An 18,957-nucleotide genomic window follows, 5' to 3' on the forward strand; every position below is an offset into this window, starting at 1 on the left:
TTTATTTCATTTAATTTTTAGGATCTTATTATATTTCTTTATTTAATCTTATTTTTGTCTTTTTCAATTTTTGTTTTTTTAGAATTAGTTCTAAAAATTATAATTTTTTTATTTAATTTAATTTTTAAGTGTTATTTTCTTTTTTTATTTAATTCTTTTCTTTTTCTAATTTAATTTATCTTTTATCTTTCGAAAAACTGTGACGAGTTGAAAGACATTTGCCAGAATTGCCCTGTAAAGCTACTTATTAATGTATAAAAATCATATTGCTACTTAAAATGCATATTAAAATTCATTTGTAATGATTACGGCTCGGAATCTCATGCACTAAAAATTCAAAAATATGCGCCATAAATAAGTAAAATATGCAATTAAAAATATATTTTTTCACTTATTTAATTTGGTTTTAGTTTATTGGATTCACTTAGTTCACTCATTTATGGTTAATTTTTTGTAGTTCTGTAACCACTTTCAATATTTTTAAAAATATTATTGTATTGCCATAAATTTGTTCGTTACAAAATTTACGATATTATGACAATACGACTCATTACAACACCCTGCAAGTCCCTTAATTTTTAAATATTTTTTTCTCTTTTAGCGGCTCCTTTCGGTCTGCAAACGCCCACAGTCGGACATATCGGTAAGCTATTTATTGTAAACAAATATTTGAAGCTTTAATATTGTATTGACGTTTGTTTTATTCTTTTCCAGAAATTCATAAGTGATTTACTTGATCGTGCAAAGACGCTGTAAATTAGCTGCGCTGGCGCGTTTGTTACTTTAGTTTTTTATGTGTAATTCCACGCAAAAAACGAATATATAAATTATAAATTTAGTTAAAACAAAAAAAAAACTAAAACATAATTCAGTTGATATTAGCGTTTAGCTCTCTACAAGTATATAATATTTTTTAAATTTATTGATCTTATTTGATTTTATTTTCTTTATCAGAAAATCAATTTAGTTAATTTACTTTAATTGTATTTAACCTTATTTATTACTAAGCACAAACGATAATTTAAATAAAAAAACTTTTGTATCAAGTCGCAGAATATAAATAACACATTAGATTTTAATCGGTTACATAGTAAACACGAAACAAAGTAAAAATAAAAAAACAAAAGTGTAGTATAACCAAAAAATATTCATACAAGCTAAGTCTAATACTAGATTACAGAAATTATAGTCGCATTAAAATTAAGGCAAAGTAAAAGCATGACAACACAGAACAAGAAGAAATCTCAAACCAAAAGAAATTCGCGAAAAATAAAATAAAAATAAAGAATCAAATAAATAACTTTAATTTGTATGTGAGGCAAAGCTGACGTTGATTATTGTATATCACTGTATTTATACAGTATGGTGGTAGAAATAGGCTTCTGAAGTAAAACAAAAAAAAAAAAATCTTAATTGTATTCATCAAAAAAGTCATCTCACAAACTTCATACATATTTACATTTAATGCTTAAAATACACTTGTATGTACGCAATTTATTTGCAAGATTAAAATAACAGACTAGATTACAAGCACTCAGCTTTGAGAAATAACAAAGTAACTTACATTTTTGGTTTCTTTTTTAAGCGTGAAAATTTTTAAGTCAAACCCTAACACTTTAATGACAAAGAAAGAGGCATTAAAGCCCAGTAAAAAATAGCGTTATTTTCCCGATGAGCATACTAGCAATTTTCCAAAAGTGTGCTTTTAATCAAAAAAAAAAAATAAATCATAATCTTTGGAGACAAATTGTCCAGCTTTGATGAAATCATTTCGTAGAATTATCAGACAATTACTTTGGAAAACGCTTTTTTATGTTATTGCTAAGCAAGTTTGTGTAATCTATTATATGTAGTATATTGATTTGAATTACTGAATAATTAGTCATTGTAAATCATTTGAATGTCTGTATGGGTGAACGCGATTTTGTAAATTAGAGTTGATCACCGAATTAAAAGAGAAAGCTCAGGTTCACTGCCAAATGAAGTATTTATGTATGTGTGTATAACACGATGCATGTACGTATGTATAAAGGGTATACAAGTACATATAAAAATGATTATGTACGCGTGTGAAGTAAATAACTTTTATATAAATTGATGCTGTTTTTTTTTTTTAAATACAAACATAGGTTCGAAGTCTGAAATAATTTATGGTGCTACCAAGCATCTAAAGCGCTATTCAGAGTTTTGTGAAATTAATTTATTTTTTTGTTCTAAGTTTCCTTTCGACATTTTACCAAATTTTTATAGACTCGAATTAGATGCTTTATTTATGCATTAAAATTTAAGATGCTAATGCTAACGTTCTTTTCGATGGAGCTGATGCGAACTTTTTTCCGCAAGAACTGACATTTGATGGCGGGCGGAACGATGCATTTCCGGAGTGTTGCCATATGTGAGTTTTCCGGAGAGGATGTTTAAAATTAAAACAGAGGTTTGAAATTAGATTGCGCCGTGCTGGTGGCGATGACGTTGCTCAAGTAAAAAAAAACAAAGCCGATTTCGATTAAAATGTAACATTTTTACTATTTTACTCAAAAACTGTACAATGTTTGCGTACATATCATTTTATTTGCTTGAAACTAATAATAAATTTTCAGTTTATTTTTTATAAAAGTAAATATACATATAGGTATAAAAATAAAAAAAACAACTTCAAGTTGATATCGGTTGGTGATACGGGAAAAAACAGAAATATTATCATTTCGAAATTTGCTATTAATATTGAGAATGGAACTAAAATCCAAAGACAAAAATTTGCAACACCACCGTTACAACGCAAAATAAATAATTACATTACATATTTATGAAATCAATTTTTACTAAAGATGTTGGAACTTTACTAATTAAGAGATCTTATTAAAAATTTTTGATTCGTGGGAAAACGCAATCAATCAAACTTCGTCACACAAAATGAAATTTTGAATTATATACATACATATTGTACGTTTAAAAGATTTAGTTTAAAGCAGTCATGAAATAAAATAAAACTACAAATTATTGATTAGATTAAAATGGTACCATTTTATGGAACCCTATACCAAAGTACCATCGATGAAAAAATATACGCCTTCTTGTACCAAAGTACCAAGTCTGGCAACCGTGTTTCTGAGGTGGCGTTTAATTTTACTTGAGTAGCGGTGCCACTGACGGCGCCACCTTTGTTCTCTACATCGTGGGTTTGAATAGTGTGCTATAAAGGGTGTTTTAAAAAGCATTGCTTCGTAGTTTGAAAGATAAAATGTTTGCTTAATAAATGAAGAAAAAAAATGTCTCATCAACGATTTTCTTTAATGTATGCAGTTTGCTAAAATTTTTATAAAAATATTTTCGAGTTTTCTAACTTTCCATTTTTGGGCTCACATAATTTTTGGAAAATCTAACATGTTTAGTAATCTTCGGATAGAGTTCTGAAAAATGTTTTACAATTTTTAATTAATAGCACCTGTACTCAAGATTGAATAAATTAACATGCAAGCCTTTTATCAATTTATATATGCGTAGGGAAAAAATCGGCACTTGACCGAAGCTGGCTTGTCAGGATATACGTTAAGTATGAATGTGAAAATGAGGATATAATCCAAACCAATCGTATAACCGCATACATATAAAATTTGATCCACAAAAAAATGTTCCAGTAACCTTTTTACATAAAAAAGAGAGATTTTTTTTAGCGGTTAGGACTCTATATTGAAATACAAAACTATATTGATTTATATAAGCTTCACTTCACACACACATAAACTCATATAGCAATACATATATACACACATATTTGTATGAATTCTAAAAACACATAAAACCCAATAGGGGTATTCTCGAAGTCTTGCAATGCCCTTGCACGGTGCACGGATTGCACGTTAAAAACCGGTTTCCTATGGGACAGCTTTGCAAGGCCTTTGCAAGACTCCGAGCATACCTATCTAATAAGTTAAATAGTAATGTCATAATGAAAATTATAATTTCAAAAAAATAAAATTAAAAAAAATGTTTACATTGTACAGCTACATACTGTGTATTGTAAAGCGTAAGTGTAAAATTATAAAGCTATAAAAAATCTAGTGAAACAACTAGTAAGTTATCTCAATGACACTTTTATCATGATAAGATATGCGATGTCAGTTTATGTATATAGTATATATAATGCGACAATGTGTACTAAAAAGCTACGATCGAATAATTTTTGTCATTTGCTTATAAATTATTTATATGCTAAACAAAAAATGATTAAAACCTCTATTACACATAGCAACGAAATCGCATTGCCGTTTTTTTTTTTCTTCAAAACGATTGGGGAATTCTCTTAAAGACGTAAGACTGGAAAACTCCGAACTCAAATATTTATTTCGTGGAAAATTTTCGCCAACGGTTGTAAGACTTTTAAGGTTTTCGCGGTTTTATGCCGTTTAAGGGAATACCCCTAATTAAATATTTTGCTCAAATTAAGGCTTTCGTCTACTCAAAAAACTTTGCCACATCAAATCAAATACATATATGTATATTACAAGCTGCACTAAGCAAACTATTTCTAATAAGCAACTTTGGTTTTAAAACTAAATATAAAAGTATATAAATCTCAAACACACATATTTAGCTATTGAAAGCTTGTCAGCCACCACTATTCAAAGTAACTTTAATGTAATCCAAGCCAAATGAATTAATTAAAATATGAACGAAAAACAAAAAACTTCAAGATCAAAGTACATATCGTTGCCTAAACGTGAAAAGATGCAAAGCTCATTTTTTTTTTTTTAAATTTCTCGAGACAGACAAAAAATCGCTGTAGTTTCGGCCTTTTCCGTCGCTCTACATCAAAGACTAAATTTTGGAAAAAACGTGGACTGGGCACCTTTTCACCTTTAGGTAGCGATATGTAATCTCTCGTAATTTTACTAAGTACTTATAAGTCGAAAATACGAAGATACTCATCTAGCAGTTACTTTTAAAAAAAAATGAAAGTGTTTTGTTTTCCCTTCCGAACCCTTAAACTTTCTATTGGAGTGATTTCTTGCCCCAAAAAGCAATTAAAGTATTCAAAAAACACTACAACATACACACTTAAAAAAGCACGCATTAGTTCGTAAAAAAACAAAAAATACGCAAAAAGATTTAAAAAAAAAAATCACTTATTCTCAACCACTTACAATTACATATATGCATAAACAGTATGATAGGTTTGTATGGAAATAAGCATAAACTATTCAATAAAAATATAAGCATAAATGCAACCGTAAATTTAATCATAGATGCAAATAAAGTGTAAAACGAATACTTAGTAAGGTATGTTATAAGGATGAAACTTTGTAATTGATAGTAAATTTTGAGAAATTAAACATTAATTGCTTTGAAAAATGTCTGGTCTAACTTTTATTTAAAAGGTAGAAAAAACAATGATAAGTATGTAGTATTCACAACAGCCCTATTCCCGCTCCTCAGTCACAAAATTCACCGCTGTGCCTATCGTTGATGCAGAAAATCTGAAACCAGCTCTCAAAACGCAATATTTTTAAGTGGTGCGCTGGTTTCTTAAATGTTTCCATAGGAATTCACTACAGTCATCAAGGCCTTTTCTACCGCACAGGCACTCAAGTGCCTCAGGTAGTGTTTTCTCAAAAACGAAAATAAAAACCAAACTGTCGAGAACGTTTTCAACGGGAATTATATGAGAACCAAACTCTGTGGAACGATGCCAAACGGAACAAAATTTTTACAAAACTTTGAAGGAACTTTCTCTCAAAGAACAATTTGGGGACTAAAGTCTTAAAAACTTCCTAACAGAACGAAACGGGGGAAAATCTTCTCTGAACTCATAGCGTTGCATTAGTTTGAAATGTTTGAATATTAAAATTAATCAAAAAAAAAAGAACTTAGAGACAATAATGCAAATAAAGAAAACGAAAGACTTAAGACACGAACTTTGCTTCCAAAGAAAATTAAAAATTGTTCTATAAATGGACAGTTCACCCTAATGATAAACCATCTGGAAAGTGCAATGATCCAGCTTTCCTCTGGCTTAGAGTTAACAATCTCAGTTCTCACAGAAACGGGTTTTCCTCCCAATACGTAGACGCTGCTCTCATTCCCAACATTAAGTTCTCAACGCATTTGTTCTCGTTCTGATTTCTAGCAGATCTATTCCCAGACTTTTGTTCTTATTTTATTCTCCGTTAAATCGTTACCGATACTTTCGTTGTCATATCTTTCTCATTGGAAACGTTACCGAAAGTTTCCTTATCATTATGTTCTTCTTGAGAACGTTCACGAGAGTTTTGTTCTTATTTTGCTCTTTTCGAACGCTGCTATAGCGTACAAAAAGTCAATTGTGAAACAGAGATCAATTGTGTTAGCAAGTTTTTTAACGCGTTGTAATTGCTTTGACGAGTATTATAAAGTGTTTGTTGTACAATAAAGTTAATTGTACTGTAATTTGGCATGAACCAATTAGAACAGATGTGACCGGTTGAGAAGCAGCCTTTTGCAACAGCATTTGAGAAAAAAGTGTGTGAAGTTCGTAATTTTGAAGTTTGCTATTTCTGTTTAATTTTTTACATCCCTTTTCTTTATGTGTATTTTGGTGCTGGTTCATTTTAGTAATTTTTAAGCGATTTTTAATAAATTTTTTGTTCAAATGTAATTAAAATGAGGTGCGTAGTAATTGGTTGTAAAAACACGTACAAAAATAATGAATTGGTTTTTTCTTTATGCTTGGTCTTCATATTCTTTGTTTACTATTGGTTCATTTCAAAGAACATAACATGACGCTGAAATTACAAACGTCAGCCAGAAAATTACTTTTTTCTTTTACTTTATCTTGTCAGATATTGTGTAGTTGGGTCATGGTAATTTGGTAATATTCAGCGAAAAGATTTTGTCAAATCCGTCAGGTATTCAAGACAGCGTGACGAGGGGCACTGTGCTCGGGCAACACGCTTTGAGCTCTCGTTCGTCTGTGTAAATTGAAGTAGCGGTTCACAGCTGACAACCAAAATTGCATACAAAAAAGTCGCCGTGTGTAAATAGGTTATAGCAAGAATTATCAAAATATCAGAGAGTAAGGAAAAGTTCGCTCAAATTCTCTCTCATGCTGAGAAACTTGCAAATTTCTGCACGAACGCAAATTTCCAGGAATTCGCAAGTTTCTCTGCCAGCTGGTGTTTACGGTTGCATTTCAAAAATAATATATTTTTATAGAAATTTTAAAATTCTTTCAGATGGAAAAAGGACATACATACATGTATATTTCTTGTTGTTCTGACTTTCTTTAACATACATTTCAATTTCTTTATCGTACTAGATGTCGGGTTTCTTAAATCGACTCTTGGTTGCAATTGCATTCCGATTGCGATTACAATTTTTTTCAGCCGAGTTAAGTTCAAATCATTGCAATTAAATAAATTAATTATATCAAAACTATTTACTTCCTTTTTTCGTAAAAAATTTTTAGAGAAACGAGCAACACCAAAAGGGAATGTGAAAAATCGCGTCGACAAAAGTTTCCGTGTATAAACACAGTCTAACAATACATTTAGAGCTCTTTACGTTCAGAGCTTCAAAATATTTGCAGCTGCGTCCAGCGTGGGCGTTTTTCTTAGATTCAAGAAAAACTTATAAATTTTTTCCTGACTGTTTATATGTTAAATTTTTCTTCGTTTTGCAATCTTTCTACAACGCCTGTCAAACGAAAGCAAAACCCAAAAATGGTTGTTTAAATCTACACTGCAGTCTCTTATGATCGCGTGAACTAAAGGAACATAAAGAACTTTTCTATCCGACTGCTTGACACCTGGAACATAACGAAATTTTTTAATGTGCCTTATTTGAGCGCATAGTGGGAAAAATCTTTTTGTGTCAAAAATTTGTTGGCAAACGTACTTACGATTGTCATTGTGCAATGATTTGGTTTCCATTTCTTAAAGTTGCGATTGTTATGTAATAAGCTTCGTTTTTTTTTTAGATAGAAGAAGCTGAAATTAGTCAAGAACGCAGAACGTATACTTAAACGCAGTCTTTATACGCAGAATTTTGTCGATTATTGGAGCCCTCAGTGTTGCTTACTGCAGTGCTGCCACTCAGCAATGCCTTTTCATAAACTTACCTTTTCAACTACAATTTTTCGTGCTATAATTGATCGTAGCTTAATATAAACTACGTAGTTTTCAACAAAAAACCTTTTTCAATAGTAAATTTCAATTATTTTGAACGTGTTTTGAATAGGAACTTATAACTTATTTACCACCTGCGAAACTGACGAAGTGGCAACCATCTATAGAAGGAAGAAATCAGCTGACACGGAAAAATCTAAATTCCGCAGATTTCTGCGCTACGGGCTACAACTACAGAAAAATTTTGTGGTGTTGAGTTTTCATTTACATGGCGTTCTGGTAAGACAGATCGTGTCAGCTGACTCGGGCTTACGTACCGGTAGGTTTACGTTCTTGAATAATTGCAGCTTTACAGTTTTGATGTTTTCAAACTAAAAAAGAAGCACCAAACTCAAACATTTGCCCCTTTTGAATACAGAAAAACACTAAATTTAGAGCGAAAAGCACGAAGTTGGCAACAGTGCGGCCCTGTTCTTGGCTTCTTTGGTTTTTCTCTACTGCGCCCGCCAATTGTGACAAGAAGAAGAAATATATAAATTCTGTAATTTGTCCGCCGGTATTTACTACAATTTGCTGTGCAACCGTTTTAAGTGAAAAGTCGAAACAAATTGCAATTTTGGAATATTTGCTTGAAAATGTCACAAAGTCCGTTCGCTACCTCAAAACGCGGCCTGATCCAAATCAAAACTCAAACGCCAAAGGCAATGCGGTCTCAACAAAATACAAGTCGCAACGACCTCTCCATTACCTTGTTGCCGAACGATTTATCCCGCATTCTGGACCAATCGCAGCGACAATTGTCCCACAATAATTCTAGTGCATTTTTTGATCATTTCAATCTGACTGTTGGCGACGGTATGACTGCCAGTGAGCGCTCGGTATTAGACGATGGTCAGCAGACGTATTCGCTCAAAGGAAAAACGGATTTGCTATTTCCACAGTTCTTGGAAGTATTACAAAGTCGCACAAATGACTCAGAGGTTTTTGATACCATACAGGATCTGATACAGACATGTGCTGGTGTCGCCGATGAGCTACAAAGAGACCAACGTCAAGTGGCCAACACTGACAAACGCCAAGAAGACAATGCAGTGTGGCTGCATCAGGAAATGAAAACTTGGAAATTGCTATATGCGCTATACAAGGATCGTATAATGGTACAGGCAGAGGGCGGTGGCATGGATTGTGAGATGCCTCCTTTGGGTGGTTCGGAGAAGGAAGTTGTTGCCCAATTGTATGCATGTAAGTATTTTTTCAATGTTTAAATATTAGTTAAACTTCATCTTCATCGTCTCCCTANAAAACTTGGAAATTGCTATATGCGCTATACAAGGATCGTATAATGGTACAGGCAGAGGGCGGTGGCATGGATTGTGAGATGCCTCCTTTGGGTGGTTCGGAGAAGGAAGTTGTTGCCCAATTGTATGCATGTAAGTATTTTTTCAATGTTTAAATATTAGTTAAACTTCATCGTCTCCCTCAGGCAATTCGACGTTGCGTGAATATCAGCTCATGGTTGATTGGCTTGAAGCATGTTACGAGCAAAACGATTCTCAGTCGCAAGTCGGACATATCGCAAATCGGGCAGTTGGTTGGGAAAACACGCTATTCCAACTGCAAAACCGTCGCGATGTTGCCTTCGGAACTGGCGTGGAAATCGTTAAATCGCTTGATCCAGATGCACCAGTTCGCGAACGTCGTCCGCTTCATTCGTTAGATGAGGAAGATAATCTACGTTTATCACGCTGTATTTTCACAGAAATCCGTCAAGGTCACATTGACGAAGCTATGGCGCTTTGCAAACACAGCGGACAAACTTGGCGCGCTGCTATTCTTGAGGGCTGGCGGCTACATGAGGACCCAAACTATTACTCAAATCCAAATGCTAGAGAAAAAATGCCAATTGAAGGTAACCCACGGCGTGATATATGGAAAAAATGCGCCTGGTTGATGGCTGATTCTAAAAAGTTTGACGAATATACACGAGCCATAGCTGGAGCTTTCTGTGGCCATCTAGACTCATTAAAAGCACTCTTAAAAGGGTCATGGGAGGATCTTCTGTGGGCGTATCTGAAAGTGCAGATTGATATACGCGTCGAGTGTGAAATACGTGCGTGCTGCATCAAGGCATACCAACAGCTGCCAGACGGTTATTGGAATGCAAAAATGTCACTTGAACAGATTTTCGAAGAACTCTCAGTTAGCAATGATGCGTCCGTTCGCGACTATGCATGCAGTAAAGTTGGCACCATACAAAAGTACTTGATATTGGACAACGTTGGTGAGCTATTGCAACATATGCGACGGTGGGTGGAAGGTGCCAATAACGTGATCGATAACATTGAACCCCTTTCTTCTCATCTTCTACGCTTCCTTACGCATATTGTACTCTTCATGCGCCAAATAGGTCGTGTTGATAAGGAGGAGACGGCAGATCGCATAGTCGCAGCCTACGTAGAAGCATTGATCGAAATGGGCGATGCGCAATTAATTGCTTTCTACACAGCTGCATTGCCTGGAAAAATGCAAATTCTGTTATACTCCAAATTCCTCGAACGAGTTACAGAGACAACGACCCGCTCCGCAGCACTCACTGAAGCCATTAATGCTGGTTTGGACGTAGAAAATATCACACGCCACACCGTGGAGACCATTCGACAGCGCATGCCTGGAGACGCTGACGAAGCTGTTACATCGCGCAAACAACTGCAAGTCGGCGAGATTTCAAATTTCGATCAGCGTAAAATAAGTGCATTGGAATGGCTAACTTTTTTGCCTACGCAACGTGGAGATTTGCTGTGGCAAGCCAACGCAATGATACGTACCTTCCTTGGCGAGAACAAATCAGAGTGTGTGCGTGCCGTTTACGATATGGTGCCAGCTGACTCACTCTCACAAATAATTAACATCTTTGGTTCAAAGGACAACTTTCCTTGCCGCGAAGAGTGTAGCATTAAGGAGTATCTCAGTTACAAAGTATACTTGGCAGCCATAGACAGTTTTAACGATTGGTCTCGTCTACTCCATAACCGTCCAAAAGAACCGCAACTGGTAACAGCAGGTGCCAACTTTACAGAACGCATTGCCTCAGAACACAAAGAACAAGTCTATCGGGCTGAACTGAAGCGTTGGGAAGCTAATTTGGAAGAACAAACTAAATGTAAACTCCTAAATATTACATTTCACAGCAATTGAACACCTTTTATTTTATTTTTTAGTAACACGAGATGCGCTTTTTAATATTTTACTGTTTCCTGAAAAGGGATGGCTAATCGATCCGGACACACCAAAAGATCCTGTAAACATAACTGCCTTGGATTGGGAAAATCGTCAAATACAATTAGAGAAATTGCGAAGTATTTGTTTGCCCGAAGTGGTGCTGCTATTGCATAAAGTTCTACACGTGGCAGGCGATTACCAAGGCTGTGTAAAACTCTCCGACGAGATTGCTTCTGAAACTCGGGAACTTTACAAAGTGTACACAAAACATAAGCTGGCGGAATTACTTTCGAAATTGGCTGAATCATCGCTGGAGCTGCTAAACAAAAAATTAGATCCTTGGGGATACACGACCACACTTTAATTTTGTAAAAATCAAATAGTAAATGAACATGAATTGAATTCGTAATAAAAAGAAATATTTGTAATACCCTGAAGTGTTGAAATAGTTGTTGGTACTCACACCAATTTGGTTACTGTTAAAAATTATTGAGGTTGTTCACACTCGCCTGGTTGTTATGTTCAAACAGGTTCTGCAATTCACTTCCAAGTGAATTTCAGTAAACTTCGCATTGAATTCAAATTGGCAGGGGTTGAAATTCACTCGGAAGTGAATTGCGGAACCTGCCTGGTTATCTTATTGTTCTCTATTGTAAACTTATAAAATATAAGCAGATAACCCACATTGGTTTAAGTAAAGATTAAGCTGGAAATTAATAAATGATGGAGCTTTGACCCGGCTAAAATTTAAACCTTCCAGTAAAAGCTTATACTGTTCAGTGCAGGAAGTCTTTCGGAAGCATTTTTTCATATAACCAAAGAACGTAAATTGTATCGTATGTTTTAACCCTTTTGTGAGCAGATTTAATATGGGAGGCATCTTGACCTTAAGCGTATGCAACCCTGTGCACTTTTGTTTGCAAATAAATAAAAACAATCACCTACAACAACAATGACGGCGTGCAGGCAGTCAGCCTGCTACCAAGCAACGCTCTAGGAATAGCAACAACAAAAACAACGGGCACAAAATTAAAATGTGAATAACAAAAAGTTATCCTTTTTTGTGCGATTTCGTTTCATTATTAAATTAAAGGCCACTTAAATAGCGTTTAGTAAGCAAAAGTAAAGTGCAGAAAACTGTCTAAAAACGAAATTAGTGAAGAATTTAATAGAAATTTTGTGGAAAAAGGAGATAATCGAGCACGGATTTTGTATTTTGTTCGATTAATATCAAGTGGATATTTATACTTAATAAAACTGAAATTTTCTCGACTGAAGTAGTAAAAGGCTGTCACGAAGTCCGTTCGATGAAGTTGCCACGAAGGATATGCGTTATCTAATGAAATAATAGTCTGCGAAAAACTACAAATCGAAGTGCTAAAATTCATAATAAATACATACATATTAAAAGTTCAAATAGAAGGTAAGATTTGTTAATGTAGACATTTAAAGTAAAAATTGCAAAGCCATGTATTTAAATTAATGTTCGCCTCAATAAAAAATAATAATTTACGTATTTCTTTCAGCCTTAAATACATAAATACGTATATACATACATATACATACCTACATGNAAAAGTAAAGTGCAGAAAACTGTCTAAAAACGAAATTAGTGAAGAATTTAATAGAAATTTTGTGGAAAAAGGAGATAATCGAGCACGGATTTTGTATTTTGTTCGATTAATATCAAGTGGATATTTATACTTAATAAAACTGAAATTTTCTCGACTGAAGTAGTAAAAGGCTGTCACGAAGTCCGTTCGATGAAGTTGCCACGAAGGATATGCGTTATCTAATAAAATAATAGTCTGCGAAAAACTACAAATCGAAGTGCTAAAATTCATAATAAATACATACATTTTAAAAGTTCAAATAGAAGGTAAGATTTGTTAATGTAGACATTTAAAGTAATAACTGCAAAGCCATGTATTTAAATGAATGTTCGCCTCAATAAAAAATAATAATTTACGTATTTCTTTCAGCCTTAAATACATAAATACGTATATACATACATATACATACCTACATTTATGTAGCTCGAAAATACTAGATATACAGCCAATAATCAATTACCATGGCAGTTCAGTTGAACCCGTACAATATCCCAAATATGAATCTTCCACTCACCATAACGCCTATAATACCTGCCTTAAAAGATTTGTCCGTTTCTACGGCGGCACCGTCAAAACAGGATCAGTCTCCATCGCAGCCGGATTTAACATTTCATTGTATGTGCTGTCCGGCGTATTTTGTGAACCCTTATATGCTGTACCAGCACATGAACAGCCAACATCCACAACCACCACCAGCCGAAGGGATTGATAAAATCCCATCCGAAGACGATGACCAAGATTATAGTTGGGTGCTTGAGCCAGTTTGCGAAATAGTCGATATGGGTGGCGATGGCGATGATGATGACTCGGATAGCGATTCTGACTCGGACGATGACTCGTCGAGCAGCTCATCGCAGAGTTCTAGTAGCAGCTCCTCCACTGTAACAGCCTCCAATTCAAATTCTAATACCCAAGACTCGATTTCAAATGAAGGGCACGGTGGCGGTGAGGATAATACTCGCATGACCGCAGTAAGCACTAACACCGTGCCGCCGGCTATTTATGAAGAAATTGTTGGTGGCGAGTCGACGAGCTCCTTGAGTACCCCTAGTGAGTCTGCCTTTCCAATGTTTAAATTAAAGACTGCAGATCCACGTGAATCTACTTCGATTATTTTGCTTAATCCGTGTCACACAGTACAACCTTTGCAATCAAATACAAGCATAACACCGGTCGTGATTAAGCCGGGAAGGGGAAGGCGCAGCGCTGCACAGAACGCTCAGCTTGCTGCTTTGACTAATGGTGATCAGAAGTGTTTTCAGTGCGCACATTGTGAGGCCTCCTTTCAAAATGCGGGCGATCTTTCCAAACATGTTCGATGTCACATCACCAATAAGCCATTCAAATGCGCCATCTGTGAGAAAACATTTACCCATATTGGCAGCTTAAATACGCACATTCGAATACATAGCGGCGAGAAACCGTATAAATGCGAAATGTGTCCAAAGGTAATTATAAAATTTTTTTTTTAATTAATGAACTTATGCCAAAATTTCNATAGCGGCGAGAAACCGTATAAATGCGAAATGTGTCCAAAGGTAATTATACAATTTTTTTTAATTAATGAACTTATGCCAAAATTCTAAAACTCCTCTAAAATCTTCTCTCTCAAAGGCATTTACCCAGTCAAGCAGCCTAATGGTGCACGTTCGTTCTCACTCCGTACGCAAGCCTCATCAGTGTCATTTATGTGATAAAGGTGAGTTGTATAACTTATTAAAACTTCTATTCATTTCGTTATTGAGTTTTAAAAATCTACATCATACATAGGCTTTATAAACTCCAGCTCTCTTGTGTTACATCTGAAGTCGCATGATGAAACTGAAGTCTTTAATTGTCCTGAATGTGACAAATCCTTTAAACAGGAAGATTTACTCGAGAAGCATTTACAAATGCATACACAAGAACTTGTCTATCAGTGTTCCATCTGCCATGAAGCTTTTCGCACTTCCTCTGAGTTAGTGCAGCACATGAAGTGTCACATGGGAGAAAAGCCGTTTACGTGCTCCATCTGTGATCGTTCTTTCACGCAATCTGGTAGTCTTGGTATACATATGCGCATTCATACCGGTGAACGACCGTTCCAATGTAAACTGTGCGATAAAGCTTTCACGCAGGCATCCAGTCTTAGTGTGCATATGAAAATTCATACCGGTGAAAAGTCGTATCCTTGTCATATATGCGGAAAATCCTATAGTCAACAGGCGTATCTCAATAAACATATACAGGCCCATCTGACAGCAGGACAGACTGATTCGACGGCGAATGCGGCCAGTAATTTACCGTTTCCAACTGGTCTCATGCAATCGCAGGAAACTCTCGTTTGTATAGTTTGTGGCGTGTTACATAAAGATGTAAACTCATTGGCATTACACGTTACACAGAAGCATGCTGTGCTGTTGAATAACAGTGTTCGCAGTGCTGCGGCACAAATGCAGATGTCGTCCGATAATGTCAGCGAAGAGGAACGTCGATTGCAGGAGCAACAGTACATGCAGCAACTGCAGTTAATGCTGCGCACCGCGAATGGCGGTGCTTTGCAACATATTGCAATGGATGTGGATATGGGTAATGGCGTAGTAAAAGTTGAAGTGGAGGAAGAGGAAACCGGAAGCTTTGAACCGGATAGAGAATATAAAGAAAGTGCACAATTACCAGACTTGGATATCATTAAGCAGGAATTCGACCCAGAATCTTTCGAGGATTATGGCGCTGAAGAAGAAGTGGAAACCGAAGAATGAATTATATTGTCTTTAAAAATATTTGTATAGAATACCGTATCCTGGCAACAATAACATTATATCAAAGGACGTAAATTTTGGTCAAACTCAGATAATTTATTTGCTATGCATTCTACATACATACATATATATAAATACTGCTGTTGGTCTAATTTTACATATTTAAGTACATGCATACATACGTGCATATTTTAATAATTAGTATATACACCAGCTTTGGCATTTTTTACCTGCTCTATTTCAGTATTGTTCGTATTTAATAATTCTTTACCTGTGTCCACAGCATGATTTTAAAGAAATACAATTTTTGCTTGCATACATGATGATCCCGATTTCATTTCGAATGTAAACTACTGATATACGGGGTTATTATTAGTTTATTTTGTGAATACACATACTTATTTTGTAGATATACATATATCTGAGGCAATTCTAATGCAAGATTTTATAATTTTTAAAGAAATGTGGTTAATTATAAAAGGGATTGTAGGTAACCCAATGTGCGCGTGATTGTTCTTTTTCGCTTTTATGTGTGGTAAATAAGGACTTGTATACATCGCTAGCCTTAGGGTCCTTTGCAACGCTGTAGTCGTTTTTCAAACGTTTCATCTCTGGATCTTCTAAAGCATCCTCAGCCGCACCTACACGTTTTAAATTGGCAACAAGTTTCATTTTTGTTACGGCTGCTGCAGTTTTGCTTGTTGAAGGTCCATTTGCACACAGCTTTTCTTTTTTAGTAAGCTTCCCGTTCGTTATGGTGCTTTTCTCCTCATTTATACCTTCTGTTTTATTCTGTTCCTGCTTTGCCGTCTCCTCTTTACCAGTGAAAGTTTCATTAATCTTCTTTTCCTTTTTCTCCTTCTTATCCTTTTTACAAGTCTTACGTTTTACATTACGCATCTCCATCTTAGCTTGCATCAGTTCCAAATCTTCATCTGCTGCATTGAGAATAACCACATCTTCGATACCAAAGGGTATTAAACAAAGAGGGCATGTGCTACCACCACTATTGTCACGTTTGATTTGCTTAATTGCACGCTCAGCTATGACGCAACCACAAGTCCACAACGCCACAAAACGAAATTTACCAGACATTTCAAGGCCACTTAATTTGCAAATATAACGAGCATGTCGTGTGTCCAGCAGACCCTCGGTTTTATCTTCATCAGTGTAAGCTGGATTTGGTGTTAAGTTGAGACTTTTTATATCTTTAAGACTGCGAATGTGTTTGATAGATTCAGGCATTTTATCTTTTTCCAATAATTGCTCAATGAGGCTTTGCTTGGAGTATAAACGTCCAAGGCTGCACATTACAATTGGCTCTTGTAAACGCTGTTGGGTAAGGGCACAATGTAGCCAACGAAACTCGCGTTCTGCATCTTTATCTTTCTGGAATTAGTGTGAAATGAGGAAATTAATGTTCAAATAGTTACACTCTAATACCAATAATAAGCCATCCATTGGCACGCACCTGTTCTGGTTTTTTAGCAGTCCGCACCAGCTCATCCCGACGCGGAATGGTACCTCCATCGCAACCCATTTTTTTCGACTGCGTTTAACCACGAATAAAAACTTTTAATCTAATTAATTGATCCACGAACTGTAAAAATTATTCTGCAAATCCAATATAGATACGAAATCGATCAGCAAATAAGCCATAAACAAACTGCTTCTTTATAAGCAAGGCATTCACAATAAACAAGTGATTTGCGAAGAAACTTCTACCTAGGCTACCAAATAAGCCACTGTAAATAGGGTAAATCGATACCTTCAAGGTATTACTCAAATCAGTACTTGTACTTGTATCAAACAAGGTATCGATACCTACTCAGTATCGGAAAGGTATTGAGTACTCGTACATAGAACTACGATTTTGCAGATATTTCAAAAATATTGAATTTGTTTCACAAAAAATATGCATTTTTACAAGATAATTTATCTTCTTATATTTATTCATACAAAAACAATAGATTACATTTTTACAAGATTAATAGATAAAGTTTTTTTGTAAAAAATAAGTTTAAGAAAATAACTCCTTTTTTGTCATATTACTCCAATAAACTCAACTTTTCCAAGTGTTTTCCTGAAAGGCGGTTTCGAGATTTAGATATACGGGCATGTTCTGAAATTCGAAACTTTGAACTCGACTTCATTTGCCAAATATTTTTTAGTTATATCTGATGAAAAGTGTGAATATTATGATTGAAAACCGTAAAAGAAGTTAATGCGATACGTTGAAATTTTCGAATTTTAGAAAATGCCTGTACCTGTTTTTAGAAAAGCCTCTAGCAAGGGACAGATGACCCAACAACCGTTATGTATAAACGGGCTCGCTTGTGTAGTGCGCATAGCTTCCCATTCTTCTAACGGGTGGCTTTTCAAAGAAGATGCTGAAGCATAGTAAATTTTGCGCTTAGACTGTGTTTATACACGGAAACTTTTGTCGACGCGATTTTTCACATTCCCTTTTGGTGTTGCTCGTTTCATTTACACACGGCGATTTGTGTGTATGCAATTGTTGTTGTCAGGTGCGAACAACGGTTCAATTTACACAGACGAACGAGAGCACAACGCGTGTTGCCCGAGCACGAGCAACTCGGCAACAAAAATCGACGTGTGTAAATGAGCACTTAAGATACAAGTACTTTTTTCGGTACCTAATTGGATCGCAGTAAAAAGTATCGAGTAAAAAACTACTTGGTAAATTGAGCAAAGTAGCGAGTATGTACTGGATTTACTTGTATCGATTTATCCCTAACTGTAAATGGAAAGCATGAACCAACGACTACAGATCACGTAATCCGCCATCGTTGTATTTGTAATCGATTTTCAGAAAAAAGTTTTCGTAGCGTTTTTGATGTTTTTTGGTTCTGTTTACATCGTCTTCTACCTCTTCGTAGTGATATTTTAGCGATTTTATGTATTTTCTGCAGCGGTTTTAATTAGAAATTTTGATTTATTACAAATTTATGATATAATATGAAGTGCTTTGTGATTGGAACAAGTTTGTGCGTCTGTTTGATTTGCCAAGAGGCGTAAATTAGCGTGAAAAGTGGGTGCACATTTGTGGTCAGAACGTTGGCATTGAAAAATCGGCCGGTGCCGATAATATGCGATTGTAAAACACTCTCAATCATTAAAACCATATTTTATGAACTTTTTTGCTAATTGTCATCAAGTTTCACTTTTTATATTTTATAATAAATACAAATCTAATCGCACTCAATAACCGCGCCTTTTTCGTTTTCTTTGTTTGTTTTCATTTTTAGGCAGATGTCAAAA

At 35.1% G+C, this 18,957-nt stretch overlaps 4 protein-coding genes and 1 long non-coding RNA gene across 9 annotated transcripts in view; 3 read left to right on the forward strand and 2 right to left on the reverse strand.

The window, feature by feature from the left end:
* The window catches only part of LOC108370945 (uncharacterized), a 6,600-nt gene extending 4,877 nt beyond the window's left edge, over nt 1-1,723 (forward strand). Inside the window, exons 3-4 of the mRNA XM_017626399.1 lie at nt 602-643; nt 715-1,723. Of these exons, the coding sequence (XP_017481888.1) occupies nt 602-643; nt 715-756 (84 nt within the window). The 3' untranslated portion in view covers nt 757-1,723. The remainder of the gene's footprint in view (nt 1-601; nt 644-714) is intronic.
* Nucleotides 1,724-4,268: 2,545 nt separating this feature from the next.
* Nucleotides 4,269-5,346, reverse strand: LOC108370947 (uncharacterized). Its single transcript, XR_001848695.1, has 2 exons — nt 4,768-5,346; nt 4,269-4,736 (listed from the first exon to the last, which is right to left on the reverse strand). It is a non-coding gene; the product is annotated as an uncharacterized LOC108370947 (long non-coding RNA).
* Nucleotides 5,347-8,539: 3,193 nt separating this feature from the next.
* Nup107 (nuclear pore complex protein Nup107) lies at nt 8,540-11,789 on the forward strand. 2 transcript variants are annotated; one of them, XM_017626401.1, is made up of 4 exons: nt 8,540-9,259; nt 9,448-9,532; nt 9,586-11,262; nt 11,321-11,789. In XM_017626401.1, the coding sequence occupies exons 1-4, from the start codon at nt 8,738-8,740 to the stop codon at nt 11,683-11,685; spliced, it is 2,649 nt and encodes an 882-aa protein (XP_017481890.1). In that variant the 5' UTR covers nt 8,540-8,737; the 3' UTR covers nt 11,686-11,789. The 2 variants fall into 2 exon arrangements, with proteins under 2 accessions (XP_017481890.1, XP_017481891.1); XM_017626402.1 differs by lacking the exon at nt 9,448-9,532 and having other exon boundaries at nt 8,546-9,344.
* Nucleotides 11,790-12,274: 485 nt separating this feature from the next.
* On the forward strand, nt 12,275-15,998 carry LOC108370950 (zinc finger protein 2 homolog). 3 transcript variants are annotated; one of them, XM_017626406.1, is made up of 5 exons: nt 12,904-13,200; nt 13,304-13,984; nt 14,072-14,382; nt 14,549-14,633; nt 14,705-15,998. In XM_017626406.1, exons 2-5 carry the CDS (start codon nt 13,396-13,398, stop codon nt 15,673-15,675), a joined length of 1,956 nt encoding a protein of 651 aa, XP_017481895.1. In that variant the 5' UTR covers nt 12,904-13,200; nt 13,304-13,395; the 3' UTR covers nt 15,676-15,998. The 3 variants fall into 3 exon arrangements, with proteins under 3 accessions (XP_017481893.1, XP_017481895.1, XP_017481892.1); XM_017626404.1 differs by lacking the exon at nt 12,904-13,200 and adding an exon at nt 12,275-12,744 and having other exon boundaries at nt 13,304-14,382; XM_017626403.1 differs by having other exon boundaries at nt 13,304-14,382.
* Nucleotides 15,999-16,040: 42 nt separating this feature from the next.
* Nucleotides 16,041-17,389, reverse strand: LOC108370951 (protein RTF2 homolog). Of its 2 annotated transcripts, none has more exons than XM_017626408.1 (2): nt 17,147-17,389; nt 16,041-17,060 (listed from the first exon to the last, which is right to left on the reverse strand). In XM_017626408.1, exon 2 carries the CDS (start codon nt 16,984-16,986, stop codon nt 16,144-16,146), a length of 843 nt encoding a protein of 280 aa, XP_017481897.1. In that variant the 5' UTR covers nt 16,987-17,060; nt 17,147-17,389; the 3' UTR covers nt 16,041-16,143. The 2 variants fall into 2 exon arrangements, with proteins under 2 accessions (XP_017481897.1, XP_017481896.1); XM_017626407.1 differs by having other exon boundaries at nt 16,041-17,064; nt 17,147-17,385.
* Nucleotides 17,390-18,957: the final 1,568 nt, after the last annotated feature.

The sequence above is a fragment of the Rhagoletis zephyria genome, unplaced genomic scaffold (genome assembly GCF_001687245.7).
Source record: "Rhagoletis zephyria isolate East Lansing unplaced genomic scaffold, Rhagoletis_zephyria_1.1 Rzeph_scaffold_04588, whole genome shotgun sequence".
NCBI lineage: Eukaryota > Metazoa > Arthropoda > Insecta > Diptera > Tephritidae > Rhagoletis > Rhagoletis zephyria.